The sequence below is a fragment of the Xenopus tropicalis genome, chromosome 3 (genome assembly GCF_000004195.4).
Source record: "Xenopus tropicalis strain Nigerian chromosome 3, UCB_Xtro_10.0, whole genome shotgun sequence".
Classification (NCBI taxonomy): domain Eukaryota; kingdom Metazoa; phylum Chordata; class Amphibia; order Anura; family Pipidae; genus Xenopus; species Xenopus tropicalis.
Genome location: NC_030679.2, coordinates 59,543,455 through 59,567,529, shown reverse-complemented (window position 1 = coordinate 59,567,529; position 24,075 = coordinate 59,543,455). Strand labels below are relative to the sequence as shown.

At 39.2% G+C, this 24,075-nt stretch overlaps 1 protein-coding gene across 1 annotated transcript in view; it reads left to right on the top strand.

Annotated features, from left to right (window-relative positions):
• Positions 1 to 24,075, top strand: part of ptprr (protein tyrosine phosphatase receptor type R) — an 85,676-nt gene that overhangs the window by 40,795 nt on the left and 20,806 nt on the right. Inside the window, exons 6-9 of the mRNA NM_001103009.1 lie at positions 3,660 to 3,919; positions 16,736 to 16,922; positions 19,326 to 19,410; positions 23,641 to 23,720. Coding sequence (NP_001096479.1) covers positions 3,660 to 3,919; positions 16,736 to 16,922; positions 19,326 to 19,410; positions 23,641 to 23,720 — 612 coding nt within the window. The remainder of the gene's footprint in view (positions 1 to 3,659; positions 3,920 to 16,735; positions 16,923 to 19,325; positions 19,411 to 23,640; positions 23,721 to 24,075) is intronic.

The following is a 24,075-nucleotide window of genomic DNA, read 5'->3' as shown; positions in this document are numbered from 1 at the left end:
AAAACGAACATTTTGCGACTTTTTCGTATGTTTTGCGATTTTTTCGGATTCTGTACGAATTTTTCGTTACCAATACGATTTTTGCGTAAAAACGCGAGTTTTTCGTATCCATTACGAAAGTTGCGTAAAAAGTTGCGCATTTTTCGTAGCGTTAAAACTTACGCGAAAAGTTGCGCATTTTTTGCGTAAGTTTTAACGCTACGAAAAATGCGCAACTTTTTACGCAACTTTCGTAATGGATAGGAAAACTCGCGTTTTTACGCAAAAATCGTATTGGTAACGAAAAATTCGTAAAGAATCCGAAAAAATCGCAAAACATACGAAAAAATCGCAAAATACCGATCATTACGAAAAAAACGCAATCGGACTCCATTCGACCCGTTCGTGGGTAAGTAAATCAGCCCCTTAGGCTACATACTACGTTTGCATTGACTGAACACCATGAGAGATGCCATATTGCTTCTTAACATGAAAAAATCTCCATAGTTGCATTTGTTTGTAGATTAGATTATACTTGTTAGTTAATTTAACAAAGAAACAAAAGAGTTAGGGCAGGTATGGTGCCCTGGTGTCCAGCCTGGTGTTTTAGGGCTCTGGCACACAGGGAGATTAGTCGCCCACGACTAATCTCTCCGAAATGCCATCCCACCGGCGAAAATGTAAATCGCCGGTGGGATGGCATACGCGGCGGCCCGATTTCAGTGAAATCGTGGAAGATGCCTTGAGAGGAAACTTCCACGATTTCACTGAAATCACGCCGCCACGTATGCCATCCCACCGGCGATTTACATTTTCGCCGGTGGGATGGCATTTCGGGGAGATTAGTCGCCCGCGAACAGGGAGATTTGTACTACAGCCCTTAAGGACCACATGCTGCTTTTTTACAGTATCCTAAAATCTGAATGAAGCTAATTATACATTTTGTCACAAGAACAAAGAAGAATGAAGAAAAGTGATTTATTTTACCCCTATATATTTCCCCTGTTGGAATAGCTGTACCCCAAATTTTAGCCCTACAAGTCTGACATGTCTGAAGATCTGAGAAATAATGATTAAGACAATCTGGTCATGCAACCAGTCCTGTTTGGGGGGCTTTGCCATTACAAATCATTCATTTTCTGCTCTCTTGGTTGTACCTGTAAGCAAACTCATATAATGTGTAAGTAAATACAGAATAGAGATTCATGGAAAGCTCTTCTTCAAGGTTTCCCTTCGATGCTGTCAGATTTTCTAGTGGGTTCTACTCACACTTCTTTTTCCCTGTCTTCCAAATATGACTAGATGTGTGTAACATAACCTAGCCTGAAGCAGCTGGATATGACACTGTAAATGATACCTAATGTAAAGAATTTAGAGAATGATTTGCATTTATGCTTTGGTGGTAGGTTAAGTAGAACAGGTTTTGCATATGCATATTGCTTGAGTCATTCTATTCCCCTGAAACGAAGTGAATAGACTTACGAACTGCCTAATACATGTGAGCAGAAGGAAATGCCTATATTTATCATCCTTTCCTTCTTAGCAACCAAATCAGATGGCAGATGGACTCCCAAAAAATAAAAATAAAATCTAATCAGGATAGTGGAGGTATTGGAATTAGGGAACATGGGGATTCCAGATGCTTTATGAAGATTAGATGGCCTTTTCTAAAATATACTACTATTTCTGTGTTATGAGAGAAATATTAATCCCTCTTGTGTTGGTGACGCCTTTAACTCAAGAATAACCCTAAAGGAGACAGCTAATTGCTAGGACAGGAGTGCAACAGAAGTATAAAACAATCCCCAAACAGGCAGTGGAGACCACAGTAAGGGGAATATTTACTATGGTGTTTAAAATATCTTTTGCCAAAAAGTAGTGGTGTGAAATACATGGTGCTTTTGTGAAGCTGGGCTGTTTGTATTTGTAATGTTTGTATTTTTTTATGTCGGACTAATGCCAAAAATTATGCCACAACTAATTATTTTTACAAGTAAATAAAGCTTGCTATGTAACCAGGATAAACTTCCCTTATTACAATTGCATTTAGTAGTTTCCAATAGTTTTGAATTTTCCTCTGTGCTTTCTATTTGTAAGTATGATTTTAAAGGAGAAGGAAAGGTAAAAACTACATAAGTTTTATCAGAAATGTCTATGTAAATACAGCCATAAGCACTCACAGAAATGATGCACTGAGTCCTCTAAAGATTTGTTGTCTCTGTTTTCCTGTGCCAGAGACACACAGCTCTCTCCTTTCTCCCCTCTTCTGCTCCTCCCTCCCTCAAGAATGCTAAGAACTTACTCCCCCCCCCTTAGGAATGTATATCTGAGCCAATCAGCAGGAAGCTTCCTCATAGTTTTACTAACGGAGCATGTACACCGGCCTTGGTCTTGGTTCAGGAGCAAGGCATTATGGGAACTTTCTTTACAGAGCTCAGCGTTCTTGTTTTCCTATGAGGCTTCTGATCATCTAAACGGGAGAAATATGGGGAGACTTAAGGGCACTATTGAGAGAACTGAAGGTATGCCTGCAGCTTGAGATTAACTCTTTATTAGCCTTTCCTTTTCCTTTAAAGGATTTGAATAAAAGTTAGTTTTTTCATAGTTAGATAGTTCAGATAGTTTATCTGAAGGTGTGCCATTGAGGATGTGTCTTTTGTAAAATATTGTCTTAATTAACTTACACACTGTGTACCCGACAGTACACTATAGTGCAAGGTTTTTTTTTCAGACATATTGTTTTAAATAATGCACCATGGTCTTGATGTTTGCCATATTCTAATGCCCCTTTTTATACCCTTACCTCAATATGTAATTAAAGGCACTAAGTTTTCCCTGGTGCAGTAACCCATAGCAACCAATAATATGTTCTCTTTTAAACAGATGACCAGTAAATGCTACCCACTGATTGGTTGCTATAGGTTATTGCACCAGGGAAAACTTAGTGCCTTTTATTACATCACCCCCTTAAACTCTTATTGCTTTTGCACAAATGGTACAGACATTGCAGTTTTTGATAATTCAGGAACATTTTAGGTTGACTTTGAATTTCGACCAGCACAAATAGCAGCACTCAAAATGCCCCTCTTCACCTGCCATGGGAAAAATTGTGTTTAGTGCACATGAAGGGGGCAACAGAGGGCCTGCACTCAAAAATGCATGCTTAAGCATTTCTAAGCATAGGTCCATCTATCAGTGCTATTTGTTTCCCGTTTAATAAGGGAAGTGCTGATAGGTGGAGTAGGATATTTTGACCACTGTTGTTTGCCGCCTGATGATGGCAGTAGTCAAAACACCCAGTCTGACATCAGCATTAGTGTTCTGCAGAAACTATTCAAAAGGGAACCAGCACTAGTGTTGTTTCTGCTGAATGAAAAAGGATTTGAGTGTGTTCATTGACATGTATGTGTGGAACTTCACAAGCTGTTCAATTATACCTAATATACTGGTCACAGTCCAACTCTTATGTAAAACCTTTAGAGAGCCGACTCTAGTATGTGATAGATTAGTCAGAATAACAAAAACAAACATTAAACCTTCCAAGAAGTTAAATAAACTCCCACAGGACAAATTATGAGCTTTTTTGAGAACTCCGCTTTGATTCTTTTTGTGTTTGTTTTGCTATGTTTATAGAGTAGGAGGAGAATATTGTAAATACTCTTTACTTTCTATCTCCGTAGGTTCTCTACAGATTAAAAGAAAAGATTCAGTTTTCATTGAGGCAGGACAAAAAAAATCAGGAGATCCACCTGTCGCCTCTCCCAGCTCAGCCTTCACCATCTCAGGCTAAACGGCCAAGCAGTATGGTGCAGCATGAACATATCCCTAAAGCTGTGAATGTTATTGTAGACCCCCAGTGCCAAGGCACCTTTGAGATCAGACCTCCTCTGTCTGCGGGACCTTCTCCATTTAAAATGAAACCCGTAGGCCTCCAAGAAAGGTAAGCATATATTTTATATGAAATTAGTCCTCCGAACGGCTGTCTCATCTATGAGCTATGGAAACACCCAACTGCACATTTTATAAAGTTCCTCTTTTTGGTTACAATGACCATCTGGCTTGTGACAAAGCATGCCTGCAGTTAATGTTTATTTTTTTAAAGGAACAGTAACAAGAAAAATGATTAATATCACCCGGCATACTATTCATTTTCATTGAACAAAATGTCCTGATTTTTAATGCAATGTATTTATAACTTATTTTATGTATTGTGTCTTTTGTATATTTTTCATCTCCATGCTTTCTTTTGTGTTTCGAAGAATGTTAGATAAACATTATAGCTCTTAGCCAAAATTAAATAATTTTATTGATTTGAAAAGTAGCAGAACACTGGGTTATGCCCTGACAATTATGCAGGCTAACTCATCTAACTCTGCATTTAAAGCAGTAGTGACATTGCAGATTCATTTTCCGCTGTATTTTTGAAGCTACAAAAGTCCAAAAATACAGATTGATTCCTCCCAGAGAACCGGAAGTCAGGTTGCTGGATGCCCATTATGCACTCTAAAAAGAGTTGTTTCTATATCTTTGGGCTTTTGTAGTTCTGAAAAAAACAGTGACAAAACAAAGTGCCTTTCCTAGGAGATACACTAACTGCAGACCAACAAACTTATTTAACTAAAATAAGATGGTAAGTTAGAAATTTGAATCCACTGTGTCAATATCAGTTTAACATGAGCAGGACAACAAATAAGGATCACAGTCAGTTGGGCATTAGAAAGCAGTAGAAACATCTTGTATGGGAGTCTTAAATAGAGCTTAACTCTCAACCAGGTCTGAGCAAGTGATCGAGCTACTGAAACAGACAACCAGCATTCTAGTTTGCTTTGGACCTTAGGGACCAGAGGTACAAGGGGACATTCACAAAGTGCAGGACAACATACAAATGCAAAAAGGAATGCAAACCACCATGGTTTTTGCACACTGGCACCAAGCCCTGTACATTTCTGAAATACAACAGATCTCTACAATGCAGAATGGAGTCCAGAGACTTGTGTGTGACTCCGAGGGTTGTCATGCAGGCATTTCCCCATGCTACCCCTGGCTTGCATGTCATTCAGACAACAACAAGAGATCTTTGCACTCACCCATTATCAATATGTATAGGACATTAAGACATGCCTAACCCTTTAAGTTGCCTACATAAATGTTGTGGTCATTGCATCCCCGCCTAATGGTTTAAAATTTAGTGGTGAGCACATTTTTCCCTTTTATGTCATTCAGACACACAAATAGCTGCTGGCCCATGCAACTAAGTTACAGTAATAGGCACACCTGTTGCACTGGCAAACACAGGCACTACCACTTTATGTACAGTATTTTAGGTTGTAATTAAACACCGTTATGTTCAACCACTAGGGACTAGGGTTGCCATCTTGCCCCTTTAATTCCAGCCACTTATTGAATTCACATCCTGCATGGCTAGTCAGCAATTAATTTAGATTTACAGTATGCTGCATGGCTGCCTTGATGGGATTACTTGATTACAAATGCATCCATCAAGTAAAAGCTGATGTATATGGATGGGCTTATGGGGATGACTGTAGATATTTGTGTCAGTCTGTTTTATGTCCTTGTGCCATTATCTTTCTGTAGCCAAATTAGTGCTAAGCACTGCCATACCATACGACAAAAAGTTCCACCAGCACACCCTTACCTTCTCCAATCCTTAGACTCGGTGCACAGCCTAGAGAGTCGGCACTCTCACCACAATCCAGGAGAAAAAATTGACCAGCGCAACGAGTGTGATACAAGTGGGGCTTAGACCCTGCGTGTTTATTCAAATTATAGCAGCACCGTTACAGGGGCGTACCTCTTCGCCTGACGAAGGGGTACGCCCCCAAAACGTTGCTGCTATACTTTAAATCAGTGATCCCCAACCAGTGGTTCGTGAGCAACATGTTGCTCACCAAACACTTGGATGTTGCTCCCCGTGGCCTCAAAGCAGGTGCTTATTTTTGGATTTCTGGTTAGGAGGCAAGTTTGATTGCATAAAAACCCAATGTAATTGCCAAACAGAGCCTTCTATAGGCTTCCATTCAACATAGGGGCTATTAAGTAGCCAATTATAGCTCTTATTGGCACCTCCAGGAACTTTTTTCATGCTTGTGTTGCTCCCAACACTTTTATCATTTGAATGTGGCTCATGGGTATAAAAGGTTGGGGATCCCTGCTTTAAATAAACACGCAGGGGCTAAGCCCTGCTTGCATCACACTCGTTGTGCCGGTCAGTTTTCTGCTGCACTGCCATACCATGCCATTACTTGTGGTCTTTATGTTATATTTGTTTTAATTTGTATTTTTGGTATATGTTTTTGGTATATTTCTACTTTATTACAAATAATATCAATTCAGTTCCATTTCCACAGTGTTTATTTTTTTGTGTGTGTATGTGTGAGTAATAAAGGAAGACACACACAGATACATACCCACAGGTGGGGTTTCTTTTTATAAAAAACAAAGGAATATAACAGTAAGCTAGATACCTATTGCTAATGGCAGCAGGCACCAAGGCTTGTGCTTCCATAGTTATCTGGAGTGCACAATCTATGTCATCTATGTGGCATATACTGTAACATCTGTCCAGAACATCCGCCTGGTGCTACTCTATATATTTTTCACTTCCAGCTGTTCAACTGAGTGCCAGTTGTTAGGGGTGCATTTGCAAGGTTTCAGTCCTTTTCCAAGATTTTTTACCATAAATAACAGGTGACATTGTGATCTCTTGTAAAAACACTATTGACATAAACATTAGTCAAAACTACAAATTAGTCAATGCAAGCATTCAGGCACATATATTACAAATATTTTGCATACTCTGATTTCCTTTTTACACTGATGAAGCTGTCTTTTTAATCAGGCTGCATTGTCCTGTAATTAACTTGTTAACCTTCAGCCACAACAGAACTTAGCTATTGATTTTACCTTCTCTGCTGCCTATTGTTGAATATATTGTGTAGCCCATTCTTGCAGCTTTCAAAGGGAACAGTGTCAAGACAAGTCTGAAACTGTCTGAGCAGATGTTTTCCATGTAAATCCTTTGTGATAAAGCTGGCCATAGATAGTAAGTTAAGATCTATGGCCAGTTTTCTAAATAAGTGGATTTTTAGCCAGTTCAGCTAACCCCCACTGTGTGCCAAGTGATGATCCAAGTGTTTGGCCAACAAAGGCGATAACTGTACGGTAAAGTCATTTTCAGACTTTATACACAGGCCCAGGCCTGTTGGTTGCCAGTGAGTGCCTTTGCCATGGGAACAGATGGGAACAGAGGGGTAGTGAGAGAAGTCTGAATGCTCAGGACAAGGGCATGCAAAATACACACTTGTGGATGGATCTATTCATATCTTGGTTTAAAATCCAATGGAAAAATATTTGTTACTGTTCACTTTATCCTAAATAAAACATGTGCACTCTGTTGAAAAGCTGTAATATATCTACAGTATTTTGAAAGACACAATGCAAATGCAGCATCTCATCACATACACATAATGAGAAGCATGCCTCCGTAAACAGAGAGAAAAGAGTCTGTAATGCAAGCTTACCTATATTCATGTAATTGAATTTATAGATGGACTTGAAACAATAGAACCAGAGCTGTCATAGAACTGTAATGGAAAATACATATTGCAGATGAAATGGAAATAAAGCCTATTTTCCCATTACCATTAGGGTGGAGAGGAAGTTTTGTTTTTCTTTATATTTTTCCATTTTCATAGAATACCCTACAAGACAATGCTTACCCACTGGGATGTAATGTTCAGCTACGGTTAGGTGCTGGTACAGACCAGTTTTATCCTTATTGGGCTGAGGAAGGTACTATAGGGATAACTGGATGAAGCAAATGCAAAGCCAGTGAAGTAGTTTCACACAGCTTAATATTTGAAAATCTGGCAAGATAGTCATGTCACTGCAAGATAAAGAGCATTAACAGCCCTGAGACTGTGAGATCTGGCAGGCCCAGACTGGCCATCTGTAGATTCTGGCAAATGCCAGAGGGGCTGCTGTAAGATGCCATAGAAAAACTGGTAGAGGGCTGTTTGGGCCTCTGTGTACTTGAAATGCCAGGACCTAGTTTAAATCTCAGTCCAGACCTAAGATCTGGTGTAGGAAACATTGTAATTCATCTTCCACTCATATGTTTTGAACTGGCAGACTGTGTTGTGTGCAGCTGCAGTAAACACAAGGGCCTGAATAAACATTCTTATTACATTACATTATATGCCCCCTAGCAATGAAAGCACCCATTTGTGTAGCACTAGTTTGCTAATACATATGTTCTTATGTAACCTTGGCACTCAATTGCCTTTATAAACAACTACATAAAAGCCTATAGTGCTAAAATATGCCACTTATATAAGAACTCCATGTGTGGCATTTCCTTATTGTTCACCAGATAAAACACAAACCTGCAAGGTAATTTTCTCCACTATGTTACCCAAGTGAGCACTTGCTCTAAAAATACAGAGGTAGGGAATTTAACAATGTAGTTTTCTCTGTGTGGAAGTAGTGCTAAATGCAGTTGCCATGGCAACCTTGCTACAGTTACCTCTGCTCATGTATCAAAGCATAATTACTTAGTCCAGCATCATATGGCTTTTTTTCCAGAAGCTGGAAAGCTAGATATGCTTTTAAATACAAATATTAAGTCTACAGAATTGTTTAATTAAGTTGAATAAGGCAATATATAGGACAGAAAATTGGTGAACACCCCAAACTGAATCTGAACAAAAAGACTGGGTGTAGTTAGCCCTTATATCTCATTGCCCATGTTGTCTAGACACTTGGAAACTGATTAGTTTAGTTCCCCATCAAATGTCAGGCATATATAAAGGTTGGGCTAGCTCAGTTTCCCCCAAACACTCTGACAGGGGCTTCAACCATTTCATCAAGATCTGTTGTGATAAAAATAGATCACATTTTGAACCCACCACTGCAGTTAGTGAAGATCAACCTGAATAGTTTAATATATTATTTTTACATATGCATATTTTTTGTATAGGCTTACTGGGCATGTTGTTTCTTATGCTTATTGAATAACTATAATAGTACTATGTGCTCACTCTTTCTTTTGCTATGTAAATAGGAGTTCTCTTTATGGGTAGAACAGGACTTTGGAAGGCACAAGGGCAAGACAATGATTTTACTGTCATCTCCTGTTTTGTATAGCATCCCATTAGGCCCCCATCCTCAGGACAAGTAGCCCTATTAGACGTCTGCACCGCTGTTGCAAAGTACTGGTCACATTTTGGATAGTCCAGCCTTTGCTTCTGCAGACCCCAAGATGAAAGAAGGGGGCCGAACAGAAAGCTAAGCAATGAAAAAATAATATCTAGCTTTTGTAAATCTACTTTCTCCTTGTCTGTTATTCCCAAAGAGCATTTAATAAAGCTTCTGTTAGAGAGAGAGAGAGAGTTAGAATGAAAAGGCAACTATTTAAAAAACATACAAAACAAAATAGAAAAACTAGACCAAATGCAAATTTTGTCAGAATATCAGTATCTACAGTATACTTTTACTTATACTAAAAGTTAATTCTAAGATCAGCTTAAGCTTTGATGCTGTCTTGTAAACAGTTTCCATTATAGTTATTCCCTATGGATGTGGCAAATCATTTTTCTAGATTTAAGGATTATAATAACCTTTGCATATAAACATTATTTTTTTGTGTGCTTGGAAAATATAGATTATATGTCTGGGATGTGTAAGAATATGTGACTTATTAAAGACTGTGCTGAGTATAGGATTCATGTACTATTAGCAATGAGAGCAAACCAGAGTGTATTTTGCCCATAATGCACCTCAAAACCAGAAAGTGCACTTGCAACTGGTTACATAGTGTGTTCTATTGGGCGTTATGCTATACAGTCTACCTTTACCATTTTATTAATATAAGGACATGCTGTTTTGAATATCAGTAGCTGTATTTCTCCCCTAATAAATCTCGTGCAGTTTCCCAGGCTTTTATCTTTGAGACTTATTAATGATACTCCCAAGAATATACAGTAAGAGATGGCCTCATTCGACTGGAATTTCTCCTGCAGCCACATCTTTGACATGGCAGATCCATGACCTTCTAGGTTTTATTTGTGATGTGAAAGAGAAATGGAGGATTATAGACATTTTCTCTAGTACCATAGGCTTGGTGCACTATATGATAAATGTACAGAACCAGTAAATTAAAAAAAGAATGTACCCTTTGTAATTTTCATATCTTTGACTGTTTTAATGTTATCTCTTATACCTCACCACAAGTAGCAAAAAAAAAAAAAAAAGGTATTATTACCCTATAAATACATAACTGTGTGCCACAGCACTATTGCTTATTTATTGCTATTAGGAAAGGGTGCCTGTTCTATTGCTTTGATATGTCTGTTCAATATTGTGGCTTTATTTATATAAATATAAGTAGCAACAGAACTATTTGCAGCATTTCCTTGCCCAAATGGTTTCAGAACAGAACAGTGTGTATGTTACTGGTAGGTCTCTTATCGTGCACTTTGGCTCGTTACTGCAGTTGCTACTGGCTCTGTGTAATACACACAGGAAACCACTGCACCAATCAATTAGGTTCCCAAGGTGACAGGAAACCCTGCTGGGTCCGATGTTGATTGTGCTTGTCCGACGCTCCACCCTTCTCTCACGTTTCCTTTTTGGCTGAACTTTAAACAAGTTACTCTAGCTGCTGGCTCAGCAATGTAATATAACAAAATTAGACCAATAAGGGTATAGCGCAAGAGCTAAAAGAATCCAAATTACACATTTGAGCTGCTATTTGATCCTAGACATAGAATATAAATGGATCAAATTAGGACAGAGAAGATACCATAAATGTGAATGATGCAGCTCACTATTAAGACATACAGAATAACACATATAACATAATATAATATACATACATAACAAAGTATAATATATTTATGTACAGTATATATATTTGTATATATATTTGTATGGAGGTACATTATATAACCATAGATAAAGCAAATGCCCTGTTTCACCCAATACAGTACACCATATTAATAAGAGATTTATTATATCGGTATAGGATATAAACCTGTTATGCAGAAAGTTTCAAATTATGGTAAGGCCAGCTCTCATAGACTCCATTATAAGAAAATAACTTACATTTTTAAAAATTATTTCCTTTTTCCCTTGCAATAATATAACAGTACCTTGTACCTGATCCCAGCTACAATATAATCAATCCTAATAGGAGAAAACAGTCCTACTGGGTTTAATTAGTGCTTAAATTATTTTTTAGTAGATGGAAAGTATGGCGATCGAAATTACGGAAATACCCCTTATCTGGAAAACGCCAAGCATACTGGATAACAGGTCCAATTAAAAATATGAAGAAGGATGCAAAGGCTTGAAAATTTAAATACAAAATGAATGAGTTACCCCTTTTTTTGTGATGAGCGTACTACACTGATGCAGAGCTTAGCTAAAGTTGACTAGGTGCAGAAGCAGGCAAGTTGAATACCAGTGCCATAAGTCCCAAAATGTCCTGATGTTACAGATATATGAAAAATGTTTTACCAGTTTTTCTGCTGTTTAGTACACCATGCTGGTGACTGGGCTTGGCACATATAGCCAGCAATAGAGATAACAGTAAAAAACAAGTGTGGCTACCTGCAGGTGCTTTAGCTGATGCTAGTTCATATGGCTGTAAAGACAGAAAGCATGTAATAATAGCAGTTTAGTAATAGGTGTTAATATGACTGCTTCTTATATGTAGACTTTAATATAGATTATATGAGCAAGTGAGTGAATGCCTAATTTTGATCACATTGCAGGAGCATTTCATTTCTCCAAAGCAATTTTACTCTAACCTGCTCAAAATGAATGTGCAGTGCAGATATTGGCCAGCAGATGGCAGTGGTGTGTCTGTTGCATATCTGCTTCCCTTGTCAGAAATGTAACAGGGATTAAGGAGTCTCTCTCTTATTTATGTTAAGGTATGTGACATAGCGTTACAAAACATATCGAACAAACACTGTGCACTGCACTATAGCAGCTGGGCAGGTTTATTTGTATGCCTTGTGATATAACTGCATTTTTTTAAATTCATTTTAAAAATCACACTTTCCAATGACCTTTCTGTGTCTGATACACCATAATCTTAAAAGAGAAAATACAGATTATTACAGGGGCATAGGATAAGGAGACAATTTGCAGCCACGCTCCATTAAAGCATTAAATATCATCATTACCTCTAAAAGAAACTGGTAGCAAGACCTCCAGGATTAAATGCCACAGCGACCCCAATATAGTGACAAAGAGCATTAATTCCCCAGCATAACATGGCACGGTGACTGCCAGTAAAAACATGTATAGTGACCCCCAAGCATAAAATGCTACCTTGACCCCAGCATAAAATGGATCTGTTACCTCCCAGTAAAACATACTATTTCTATTAGAGGTTATATAGAGTAGTCGTCATATATTTAGATGCTGCCCTTTATCTGTCCACTGTACCCAGTAGTTTGCCCAGGTACACTTACCCATAGCAACAAAAAAGGAGGTTTGGTTTTACACAGGTGACCAGTTAATGCTACTTGCTGATAGGTTGCAGTGGGTTATAGGAGATGAGTAAACCTAGTGCCTTTTGTAACACCTTATAACTATATAGTGTGCAGCATATCACTAAAATGAGAAGTTCTTACTCTACTTTGCACATTTAAACTTAGCAAGAGAATACTCACGCACATTTTCATGATTAATTGTTAATTCAGCTTTAAATGACACTTAAAATGGGTGTGATGCACTATTACTACTCCAGTTGTCAGCTTAGAAATCATTGCCTTAACCTCAGTCAAACAAACAATGCATGACATAGCGGGGTTGATAATGGACTTGTTATTACTGGCAGAGATAGAGATTATAGTAGATCACATACAGGGAAAACATATTAAATGATCCAGGTGTGCTTGGGAAAGATTGTGGGACATGTTAATAAAAAAACCCTTGCTAAAAATAGAACTACAGTTTTTTTTTTGCTGGAAAAAAATGGCAAACCACAGAAATAATATTGTCTGTTCTGAAACTTGGGCAAGAATAACTGATCATTTGATTATAATTGCCTAAAAATCTGCTGGCTGGTAGTGAAACAATGACATAAACTCATAAAATGCTTGCCAAATACATATAAATAAGCATAATGATTGCTTTATAATTGAGCCAACAAAAGTAGAATTGTGACTATTTAATTTGCTGCTAACCAATACATTGCTGTTTAACAAATATAATTGTATTTGCTTTATTTGACCCTTTTACCTCTCATTGCAATGCTGGTGCTATTTATTAAGCTTTCTTGAGGTTTCACCCTGGGGTTATGTATACAACTTTCTGTGCAAACACTATATTGCATATTTCTCTAAAATGAATATGTCTTTATTTGGGAATTTAAAAAATAATGTGGCTTTTAAGAAGCCAACATAACCTACTGCAAGGTTGGACTGGACCAGCGGGACACCAGGAAAAAACTCAGTGGGCCCCCCTCCACTGCTCCCCCACTGCCCTCCTTCCCCCAATAGTGGCCCCATGGTTGGGAAAGGGGCTGGTGGTAGGTGAATGGGCAGCTGGGGCTCCTGGGGGAGCAGCCCCGGTGAGCCTCATACACCCCAATCCAACCTTGACCTCCTGAGGGAATGGACATTAACTGAAAAGCTCATAATCATATATCAGCATGGGATTTAAAGCTATAAAATCTGTGCATAAGGTAGCAAAGAATGCTTCTTTTGCTATTACATTATTATTTTATTTAAATGGTGACAGTGCTCCCTGTTGATACCAAGACCTTTTGTAGCAGCTCCTTTGCTTACTGCTATGTAAGTGACTTATCTCATCAAATGTGCTTTAATTTAAATAAATTCAGTGACAGAATTTCTAACACCATTCTCTTTCCAGCCTAGTTCCAAGACTATTCTAGAACATCAAATATTTTAATCCTATGTCAAAGGGGTTGTTCATCTTCAAGTTAACTTTTAGTATGTCGTAGAGAGAGAGAAATATTCTAAAGCTGGTCAACGACTCGCCGATCGGGCCAGTTAAAAGATTTTGATCGGGCGCCATAGAAGGCGCCTGACCAAAATCTGCCTTCAGCGCTGAATCGGCAGAAGGAGGTAGAAATCCTATTGTTTCTACCTCCTTATCTGCGTTTCAGCCCTGAACGGTTTGTGGCTGATTGTACGATCTTTCGTGTGACCGATGGGCGCACGAAAGATCGCAAATCGCCACGTGTGTGGCCACCTTAAGACAATTTGCAGTTGGTCCTCATTTTTATTATTTGTGTTTTGTTTTAATTATTTCACTTTCAATTCAGCAGCTATCTTGTAGCTAGTGTCCACTTTACCTTAGAATCCAGGAAGTGGGTGATTGAAATACTGGAATATGGATAGGAAAGCACCTGAATAGAAAAACAAGTAATAAAAACATAACAATAACAATAATAATTAGACTCACAGAGCAATAGCATATAGGCTGCTGGGGTCAGTGACCCCTATTTAAAAGTTGAAAAGAGTCAGAAGAAGGAAAATAATAAAAAAAAAGAACAATAAAGACCAATTGAAATGTTGCTTAGACAATTATAAATAATAAAAGTTAACTTAAAGGTGAACTACCCCTTTAAATTATGTTTACTTAAATTAACTCAGGTCATGTGGGCCCCCTCTCATTTCTTATGGACCCCCGTAGGAACTAGCCTCACACTTTGGGGACCTATATCATAAATCTCGATTTCACATTATTAAACGTTCCTTTTCTTAACAATGGCTCTGGCATCGTAAAGGATTGTGACCTTGTTATCTAAGTATTTGTGTTTGGTTTGTAATATTAATGTGTACGTGACTAAGTTAATTTATTAGAACAAGTTAAAATATAAGACAGTCTTGTTTTTAATAGCGATTGCATCCTCATGAAACAACAAACCGTAACATTACTAGGAAGTACAATGAAAATGGTTGACCGTGGCATTAACGCTAGTCAAGATTAAGACAACTTTGGTTGATTAGGGAGCTATTCTGCAGGAAAAGATGAGAGGTTGTATAAACTTCCAATTTTTCCAATCTTTCAGTTCCCCTGACTGTAGCATAGGGCAGAAATAGGAAATAGTTGGCAATACATAAGAAAATGTGATTAAAAGTGGGAATGCTAAAACTGCTCTTATGTCAGCTCTTTTCCACCACAGGATGTAAAGTAATTCCTGTCCTACCCTTATACTGATTGCTTTAAACTTAGTCTAGAAATGCTTGTCAGGAGTGTTTCCTTAGTTCACCATGAGCTGCAGAAGTTTATAAAACTTTAGTAAAATGTTAACTCCTTTGCGTTAAAGCACACAATCCTCATTCATACAGTTGGCTCGGCCCGTAAGAGTGCTATTGTGCATCATGCCTGTCCTACTGCGAGTCTCAGCATTGTACAGAATATCGGCTCCTGCTGTTGACAGAGGGAAAAACATTCATTGATTTTTAAGAGAAAAATGTTTTTATATATATATTGTACTACAGATATGGGATCTGTTGTTCAAAATGCTCGGGACCTATGGATTTCTGGATAAGGGATCTTTCCATAATTTGGATCTTCATACCTTAAGTCTACTAAAAAATCACAAACAGTAAATAAACCCAATACGATTGTTTTGCCTTTAATAAGGATTAATTATATCTTAGTTAGAATCAAAATTAGAAAAAAAGAAATCATTGTTTTAAATGTGAATTATTTAATTATAATGGAGCTTTCTGGAAAACAGGTTTCCAGATAACAGATCCCATACCTGTTTTAAGGTAATTTATGGGCATCTCTTTTTCCACTAGCTTTGTTGTACAGCTCCACTGGGAATTAGTGTATATGTTTGACTGGCATTAGAGGAGATATATGAGATTAAACCCAGGTCCCTTATCCGCAATCACAGCCAACAGTTCTTCCAGCTAATTAATGGCTTCCTTCCACCTGCACATTTGTTGGTACATAGAGCTCAACTGATCCAATCAGTAAAGAACCTAGTTAAGAGACTGCAAGCTGAGGTCATTATAGGAAGCTACTCCCTTTTCTAAAATTACAGGGCTAAAAGGGCAGGGACTTTGACAGGGCAGCAGGCAAACAATATATATGCTGAGCCATTGGGGAACATTCTTTGTGTTTTTTATTTAGTGGGAGTTAAATAATCATTATAGGCATCATTTATACATATCTTCTGGCTTGTAGGCTATATAGAACAAACAGGACCAGAAGAAACTAAAAAATGCTGTTATTTTAGATGAACAATTACCAAAAACTAATTTGCTTAGATTGGACAAACAACATTGTATTTACGTTACACTTTATGTTTTCTTTAGCTGAATATGACACCATTCCCTTGGTGCAATTGCCAACATTCTTAAAACATGAAATATAGTATTCATGTTTCACAGGACTGTTTGTTTTCTTAGTCCAATGCCATTAAAAATGATTATTCTCTACAAAGCATGTGTAATTTTCTAATGTTTTCTAATGTTGAACAAAATGACTTTTTTAATTATTTTATTTAAATGGTTTTAGTAGTGCATTTAGAATGAAAGTAGATGTATGCTACATTTGAAGAAAAGTAGATCTATGAAAATATCAGGAGTCCCAAGGATTAAATTATTATTCAATGTATCACAGCACCTTAGATTACTAAAGTACAAACAATTATTTTTTATATAAAATTCATTAGCCTTATATCTATAGAATCTCTTTGATGGTATGCAGTAAAAGTAATATTTTTCTTTGTTTACAGGAGAGGCTCCAATGTGTCACTTACTTTAGATATGAGCAGTTTAGGAATGGTGGAACCTTTCACTGTGGTACCGGCCCCAAGAGAAAAAGTATCCATTGAATACTTACAGTCAGCCACTCGAGTCCTGACCAGACAGCAGCTCAGGCATATTGTTCAAAGCTCCCATTTGCTTCACACTGAATTCATGGTATGTTCTGTTCCATAACCTATGTCATAATGCTAAACCCATCTTCATTGTTCTAGGACCTAGGAAATATTGAAAAAGGTTTATGAGGGCAAGTAATGGCATCTGAAAGCTAGGCTGGGGAGACAGGAGTAGAGCATAAATTAAAGAACTAAATCTTAAAAAGAGTGTAATTGGAAATCCTGTATTTTATATAAATAACTGAATGAATGCACCACCCCAGAGCTTCAGCAGCCCTACAGCAGTACTGAGTAGGGATGAGAGAATAAAAATTCACAAAACAGTGAAAAATTCCCGAAATGCGGAAAATGTTGCACACCAAAAATTTTCAATTTCCCAAAAAAACCCGCCAGTGGCAAAACATGGTGAAATTCACCGCAAATCCATGCCTGCCGAAAAATTTCGCTCATCACTAGTAATGAGCTGTTTTTCAAAATTGTTCTCTGTAGCTCAGTGTTTTTCAACCTTTTTTGGGCAAAGGCACACTTGTTTCATGAAAAAAATCACGAGGCACACCACCATTAGAAAATGTTAAAAAATTTAACTCTGTGCCCAGCAGCAGTGCCCCCCTAGTACACTGGTGCCCAGCAGCAGTGCCCCCCTAGTACATTGGTGCCAAGAGCAGTGCCCCCCTAGTACATTGGTGCCCAGCAGCAGTGCCCCCCTAGTACATTGGTGCCAAGAGCAGTGCCCCCCTAGTACACTGGTGCCCAGCAGCAGTGCCCCCCTAGTACATTGGTGCCAAGAGCAGTGCCCCCTAGTACATTGGTGCCCAGCAGCAGTGCCCCCCTAGTACATTGGTGCCAAGAGCAGTGCCCCCCTAGTACATTGGTGCCCAGCAGCAGTGCCCCCAGTACATTGGTGCCAAGAGCCAGCCCCCCTAGTACATTGGTGCCCAGCAGCAGTGCCCCCATAAGTCAGTGTGCCCCGTGGCCCCCCCTAATACATTGGTGCCCAGCAGCATTTTACTCTTCGGCGGCTTCAGCAGCATCTTCCCCTCACGCACGCCGCCTCTGCACTTCTGCCTACACGCGACCGCACACAGGCCCTTTTATAACATTGCGCCCCGTGCGTACTGACGTCACCCGTACACAAGGGGCGCAACCAATGACAGGGCCCGGATTTTTTTTTTAAAGTAAAAATTGCGGCCCTGCCTACGGCACACCAGGCAACATCTCGCGGCACACTAGTGTGCCGCGGAACAGCGGTTGAAAAACGCTGCTGTAGCTTACTGTCTTCTCTACTGAAGGGATACCATGTAAGTTAAGGATGTGTCTGGTAATAAAGGAAATCTGTGTAGTATCTTGCAGTTCATCAAAGGGGTTGTGTGGAGAGGTGGAAGCAGCCGTGCCACTGTGGACAAGATTATGTAGTCCCTCCTGGATGCCTGAAACAAATTGGTCAAGCCAGGCTGTTAGGGTCTAATTGAAAGATCAGCTTGGTGCTAGTCTTAGAAGTGCTCACTTTAGGACAGTTTCGAAAGACAACATACTGTACATTATGATAGTAGGGCTGTCCACGGAGTGATTACTTTTCTAGACAATGCTGGATGGGTTAGGGTGATTCAGAAGATTCTGAGTCCCTGGGCAGCCCAAGAATAGGCCAAAGAGGGCGTGTACTAGCTTAATTGAATGCCAGCTGGATTAAATTAAGTGCCTAGTACTGCCTGCAGGGTAATTTATAGGTATAGGCATTTGTAAATGTTAAAGCATTACACCACACTGAGGCAAGCAAACAAAATATTAGTCTTCCCCAGAAAAAGAAATGACAGTGTTAAAATATAGATATGTTACCACTGAGGAATCCTGTTTCAAGGGTTTTCTCTTAATTTGACATTCCATAGCTGTTTCTGGAGGACTGTGATAGTTCTAGTTCACCCCATAAACTGAATATTCATGCCCTGGTTTTGTCAAGAATTTTCAAAAGATAAAATGTTTTTGTTGCCTTCTACTGAATCAAGAACTGAGGTAAGGCTTACTTTGGCAAAAGGTTAAACTTGATTTTCTTTCAAAACTAGTAAACTATGAAATGGTGTTGGTTCTTCTCAAACACAAAGCATTTTAAATATGATAACCATTCAACCAGAGTTATTGTTTGTCTTTAAGGATTTAATGGCATTCTGTTGACATGATGTCCTGTCTACATAGTGAGACTGTCTGTGTATATTATGATTCATTATCGCAGCCTTTGCATTTGAGACAGAACCCCTGAACTAATGACATTTTAACTAGGCAAAAGAATATAGCTGTGTTCTAGGTCATTGCTAATTCTCGTTACAGTTTAGTGAAAATGTTTGGTGCCAGAAATACCAAACAAATGTCATTAGCAATGTATCACTGTCAGTAAGAAAATTTGCTTAGGAAGTACATTTTTAACATAGTATTCAAATTTGTTCTTTTGCAACAGGAAATACCAATGAATTTTGTGGATCCCAAAGAACTTAATATTCCAAGCCATGGAACCAAAAATCGATATAAAACTATATTGCCAAGTAAGTTAGACACAAAGTTTTTAAGCATTTTCTTAGAGTTACATTATAGGCTTCTAATGGTGGCTGACATGTTAAGTGTATATATGAGCATTGTCTCAGGTCCAGCTGTTGGACCCCTTATATGGTATCTTAATGTAGCCCACTTTAGAACGTGGTGCTGCTACTTGTGCCTCCAATGGCTTACTTTTGGCTCTACAGGAGCCTTGAGCCGATTACTATGAGGGAACAGGTACAGTATTACTGAATGGCGTGCCTCCACCCAGGGTAGGTACAGGTAGAACTATAACCCCCCTCCCTGGGAAACTCTGTACTGTCCTCCTTGGACAGGGACTCCCTGCAACTCCCGGTACCTTGCCCCTCCCTTGGGGTAGCTGCTTACCAGGCAGTTGAGGATCCTCTGTGTTTGAAGAGCCAAGACACTGGTTATGATGATGAAACAGATGACCTTGCTTTATTGAGAGCAGGCAGGACTTCCAGGATATGTTACACAAAACAGTTCAGGTTACACTTCTCCTTTACTTCTCTCTTAGAGAACCTCTCTCTTAGGGCTACCCACGGTACTCCCGCCAGATGATCGTATCTAGGAGCTCCCCCCGGCACTCTCGCCAAGAGACCTTCTCTTAGGGGTCTCCCCAGTACTCCCGCCAGGCTGACCCTCCACAAGGACTCACACCGGTACTCTCGCCTAGGTTTCGATTAGGAATCTCCCTGGTGGCCACCTAGAATCAGTTAACATGTGCTTACACAGTGAAAATAGCTTCTTGCAGCCCCAGGTGCACGCTGTACCCACGCTGTTCCCTGGTGGCCACCTAACTACCCTAAACTCCAGCCATGAGTGCTTAACCCCTCTTACTCCTGGTGGGGTGATCTCTGCCCATCTAAATATCCTGCCTGTCACTCCTAGAGCGACCTATTACCAAAATCTCCTAACTAGAGCACAAGCCTGTTGAACACCTCTTAACAGAGGGGAGATCCCAGGACTAAAACCTGCTGAACATAGGAGTCATCCCTTTTTATACTTTTAGCACAGCGCCATCTAGTGGTTGCTGTTAACTTGCAGGGAAGCTCCCTTTTAGCACATAAACATCTAGGACCACCTTTAGGTGTCCAAATCACATAAGGATTTTTGGAATGTTTGGAGAAAAATGATAAATTCTGCTAAAATGGTTCGTAAGTACACATATTTTACAGAATTCAAAAAAGTTTAAAAAACCAAAGCTATTAGATGTGGTTTTTGTCCAAAATGTTGTTTTTCATGAAAATATTTCTTATAAAGTAGATTCACAATTATACAGGAGAATTTTACAATAAATATTTAGACAGTGATGTGATAACTGGTGCAAATCTACATAATCAGTAGACAAGAAATAATGCCATAATCAAAAGAAACAAAAATTCCATAACCATAAGAACCTGTTATTAATATCATTTTCAAAGTTTTTAAAATATTGTGTGTTATCAAAGTATCTGTCTAATGGATACGCTGTAGGATTAAATGACTATGCATAGGAGTTTTTTTGTCCAGAATACAATAAAACACAGTACCCTAGATCACAGCCTCTTCCCAAATAAGTTAATCTCCTTGCCACAAATTTAATGTGAAAGACGTTACAGTTACAGTCTTTGAATTATATCTGTCATGGTACATATCATTGTTTTGTAATTAATTTCTTTAAAGAAGGGTTTCCCTACTGTGACCTCTGTTAGTAGTTGTTTTGTATAGTGCTTAGAGGCAATAGTGGGCTGCTAGGGTCTTGGGTTCTATTCACTGTCTAAGTGGAGTTTTGTATGTTCTCTTATTGTTTGTGTAAATATCTTCCTGTGGTTTCCTTTTATAGTCCAAAAACAAATTGGCAATCAGCTTCTGATAAAACCAACCTTAGCCCATATTGTGTGTGCATTGTTGTTGATGCGATAGGGCAGTGCTGTCCAACTTCTGTGCTACCGAGGGCCGGAATTTTTTCGGCCTCCATGGTGGAGGGCCGATAATGGAGGCTAGTTTTGGCCACTGCCCTTTTTAAAAACACACCCACTTGAAACCACACCCATGTTATCGCATGACCATAGCCATATTAATGGTGGTAGTACAGCAAAAACCTGCCATACTCTGCCTCCCCTACCCTGCCTGTGTGTGCCATACTCTGCCTGCCCTATGCTGCCTCTGTGTGCCATACTCTGCCTTCCCTACCCTGCCTGTGTGTGCCATACTCTGCCTGCCCTACCCTGCCTGTCCTACCTTGCCTGTGTGTGCCATACTCTGCCTGCCCTACCCTGCCTGTGTGTGCCATACCCTGCCTGTGTGTGCCATACCCTGCATGTGCCATACTCTGCCTTCCCTACCCTGCCTGTGTGTGCCATACTTTGCCTTCCCTATCCTGCCTGTGTGTGCCATACTCTGCCTGTCCTATGCTGCCTGTGTGTATGGCACATACAGGCAGCATAGGGCAGGCAGAGTATGGCACACACAGGCAGCCTACAGTGACACAATGCTGGTACTGCTCCTACAGTCTGCACAATAACTATATATTAAAAAACTTGCAGTACCACCACAGTATATGTTCTTTTTATAGTGTGCAGGGTTTATTTGTGGGTTTCTACTGCTCCTGAGGTGTGAACAGGGGAACAATGTGGGTGATTACAGCCTGAGCCTGAGGTGTGAACACTGCAGGGGGTGAACAATGCAGAGATTAAAAGGTGTGAAAAGTACATGGGAATACATTTTTAAACAATACAGGGGGATTACAGCCTGAATCTGAGGTGAGAACCATGCAGGGGGGCAGTTGATCTCAATACTGATACCATTTAAAGTTTACACAAAGGTAAGCCATCAAAGCAACCAGACAGGTGGGGGGCCACACAGAGGGGGGTCGCGGGCCGCCAATTGGACAGCACTGCGATAGGGTAATACATTATAACCTCCATAGGAGCAGGCACTAATGTGTACAAGTAAACATCCTTTGTAAAGTGCACTAAATAGATAAAAGACATATATAGACAAATAGATAAAATGCAATAAATCAAATACCATGCTGATTTAGGCAAATATGGAATGGAAAAAATGTGTACCGAACACACTAATTAATAAAAGACCAGTGGCAGACTGTGCTGCCACCACTTGAAAAATGAAATTAACATTTATCTAACTGTGATGTTGCCTTGGATGTTTTATATCAGTCAGTTATTTGCATGGCTGTGTTTTTTGCCAAAGAACGTTTAGATTGCAAACATTCATACAAATGAACTGTTATCGTGTGGTGCAACTATCACTTTAGAAATACACAACATTTTCCTAATAATTTTGTTCCTGCTGTAAGTGTGTATTGCATGCCCATAATCTAAAATAATTGAAATGTGGTAGATTTTGTGGTAGCTTTAAATATACATTGTATTCTAATTTTGACGTGTAGCTGAAGAGTAAGAAAGTAGTGCACATTGGATGCAGTTCAGGTGGAGCACATAATGCATCTGTTGTAGTCCTAGTAAAAGGTAATTGTTTGGGTTTTCACACTCCCATATGTAGAACGACAAACATCTGTTAAGCTTCAGTTTTGCTAAAAGCTATTAAAATATTCATACAGTGTTGGGCTGGCGTGTGCTGGGCTCAACAGGTGCTGTCATCTCTGGGCCCCACCACCCCAGCTGCTGGGCCCCTCTACTGCTGTCATAGGCCCCTTCTGCCCCTGATGAAAGTCCTGCCATCCCACCATAGCCCCTGCAAATTTATCTCCCACCCTAGTCCCAGGCAGGATGTGGTCCTGGTGCCCCGCTGGTCCAGTACGGCGCTGTATTCATATATATCATTGTAAGGTTAGAAATTAAGGCGACAACAGAATGGACACAATTACTTTTTGTGGCTTCCACACAGATACTTTTTGTGGGCCAGTCCGATGTTGTATTCATATATATTTCAATCACCCTAGGAAACCACAAAGAGTAACTGTCTCCATTCTGTTATTGCATCAATCTCTAACCCTCTCTACAGTACCCATGTCTTCCATAAATGCTTCTGGTTGTAAAATTTATGATGCATTAAACAAACTTTTTCTCCTGAAACCAAATGGCCATTCTGTCTACAGGTGGGAAATAAAATGAGTCAGTTACGGAGAAACAGCGAGACGTTCCAGATTGTATTTTGTCCGGTTTTAATAAAACACTAAGAATCAGTGCACCTAAGTGTTATTAAAATAAAGATTTGTAATAATTAACTCTTTTCTTGCTACTTTTATTTAGATCCAGTTAGCAGAGTATGTTTGAAAACAAAGAACGCAAATGATGCATTAAGCACCTATATAAATGCTAATTATATTAGGGTAAGACCCATTTATTGTGTTTATATTGTTGTTTGCTACTAGCACATACTGTATAGCCTATCCGCCATTTTTGTTTCATTTCAATTTTCATTTCTAGCCTATGTGAGAATTCCTAGCCATTTCTTGACTATGTTGAAGTGCAATCACACACCTTTACATTGTATGTATTTAGGTTTATGCTTACTAAAATTTGTTTTTTTTTGCCTAATATTACTCATATCCTAAAACTGTAATACTGAGCAACACAGTTATTCTAGCAATACAAGGAGCATCACCGACTGACAATATGGAGGTTCCAGATTATGCCGGCAATTTATTGACTTGTGTAGGGGCTAAAACAATAATCCACCCAACC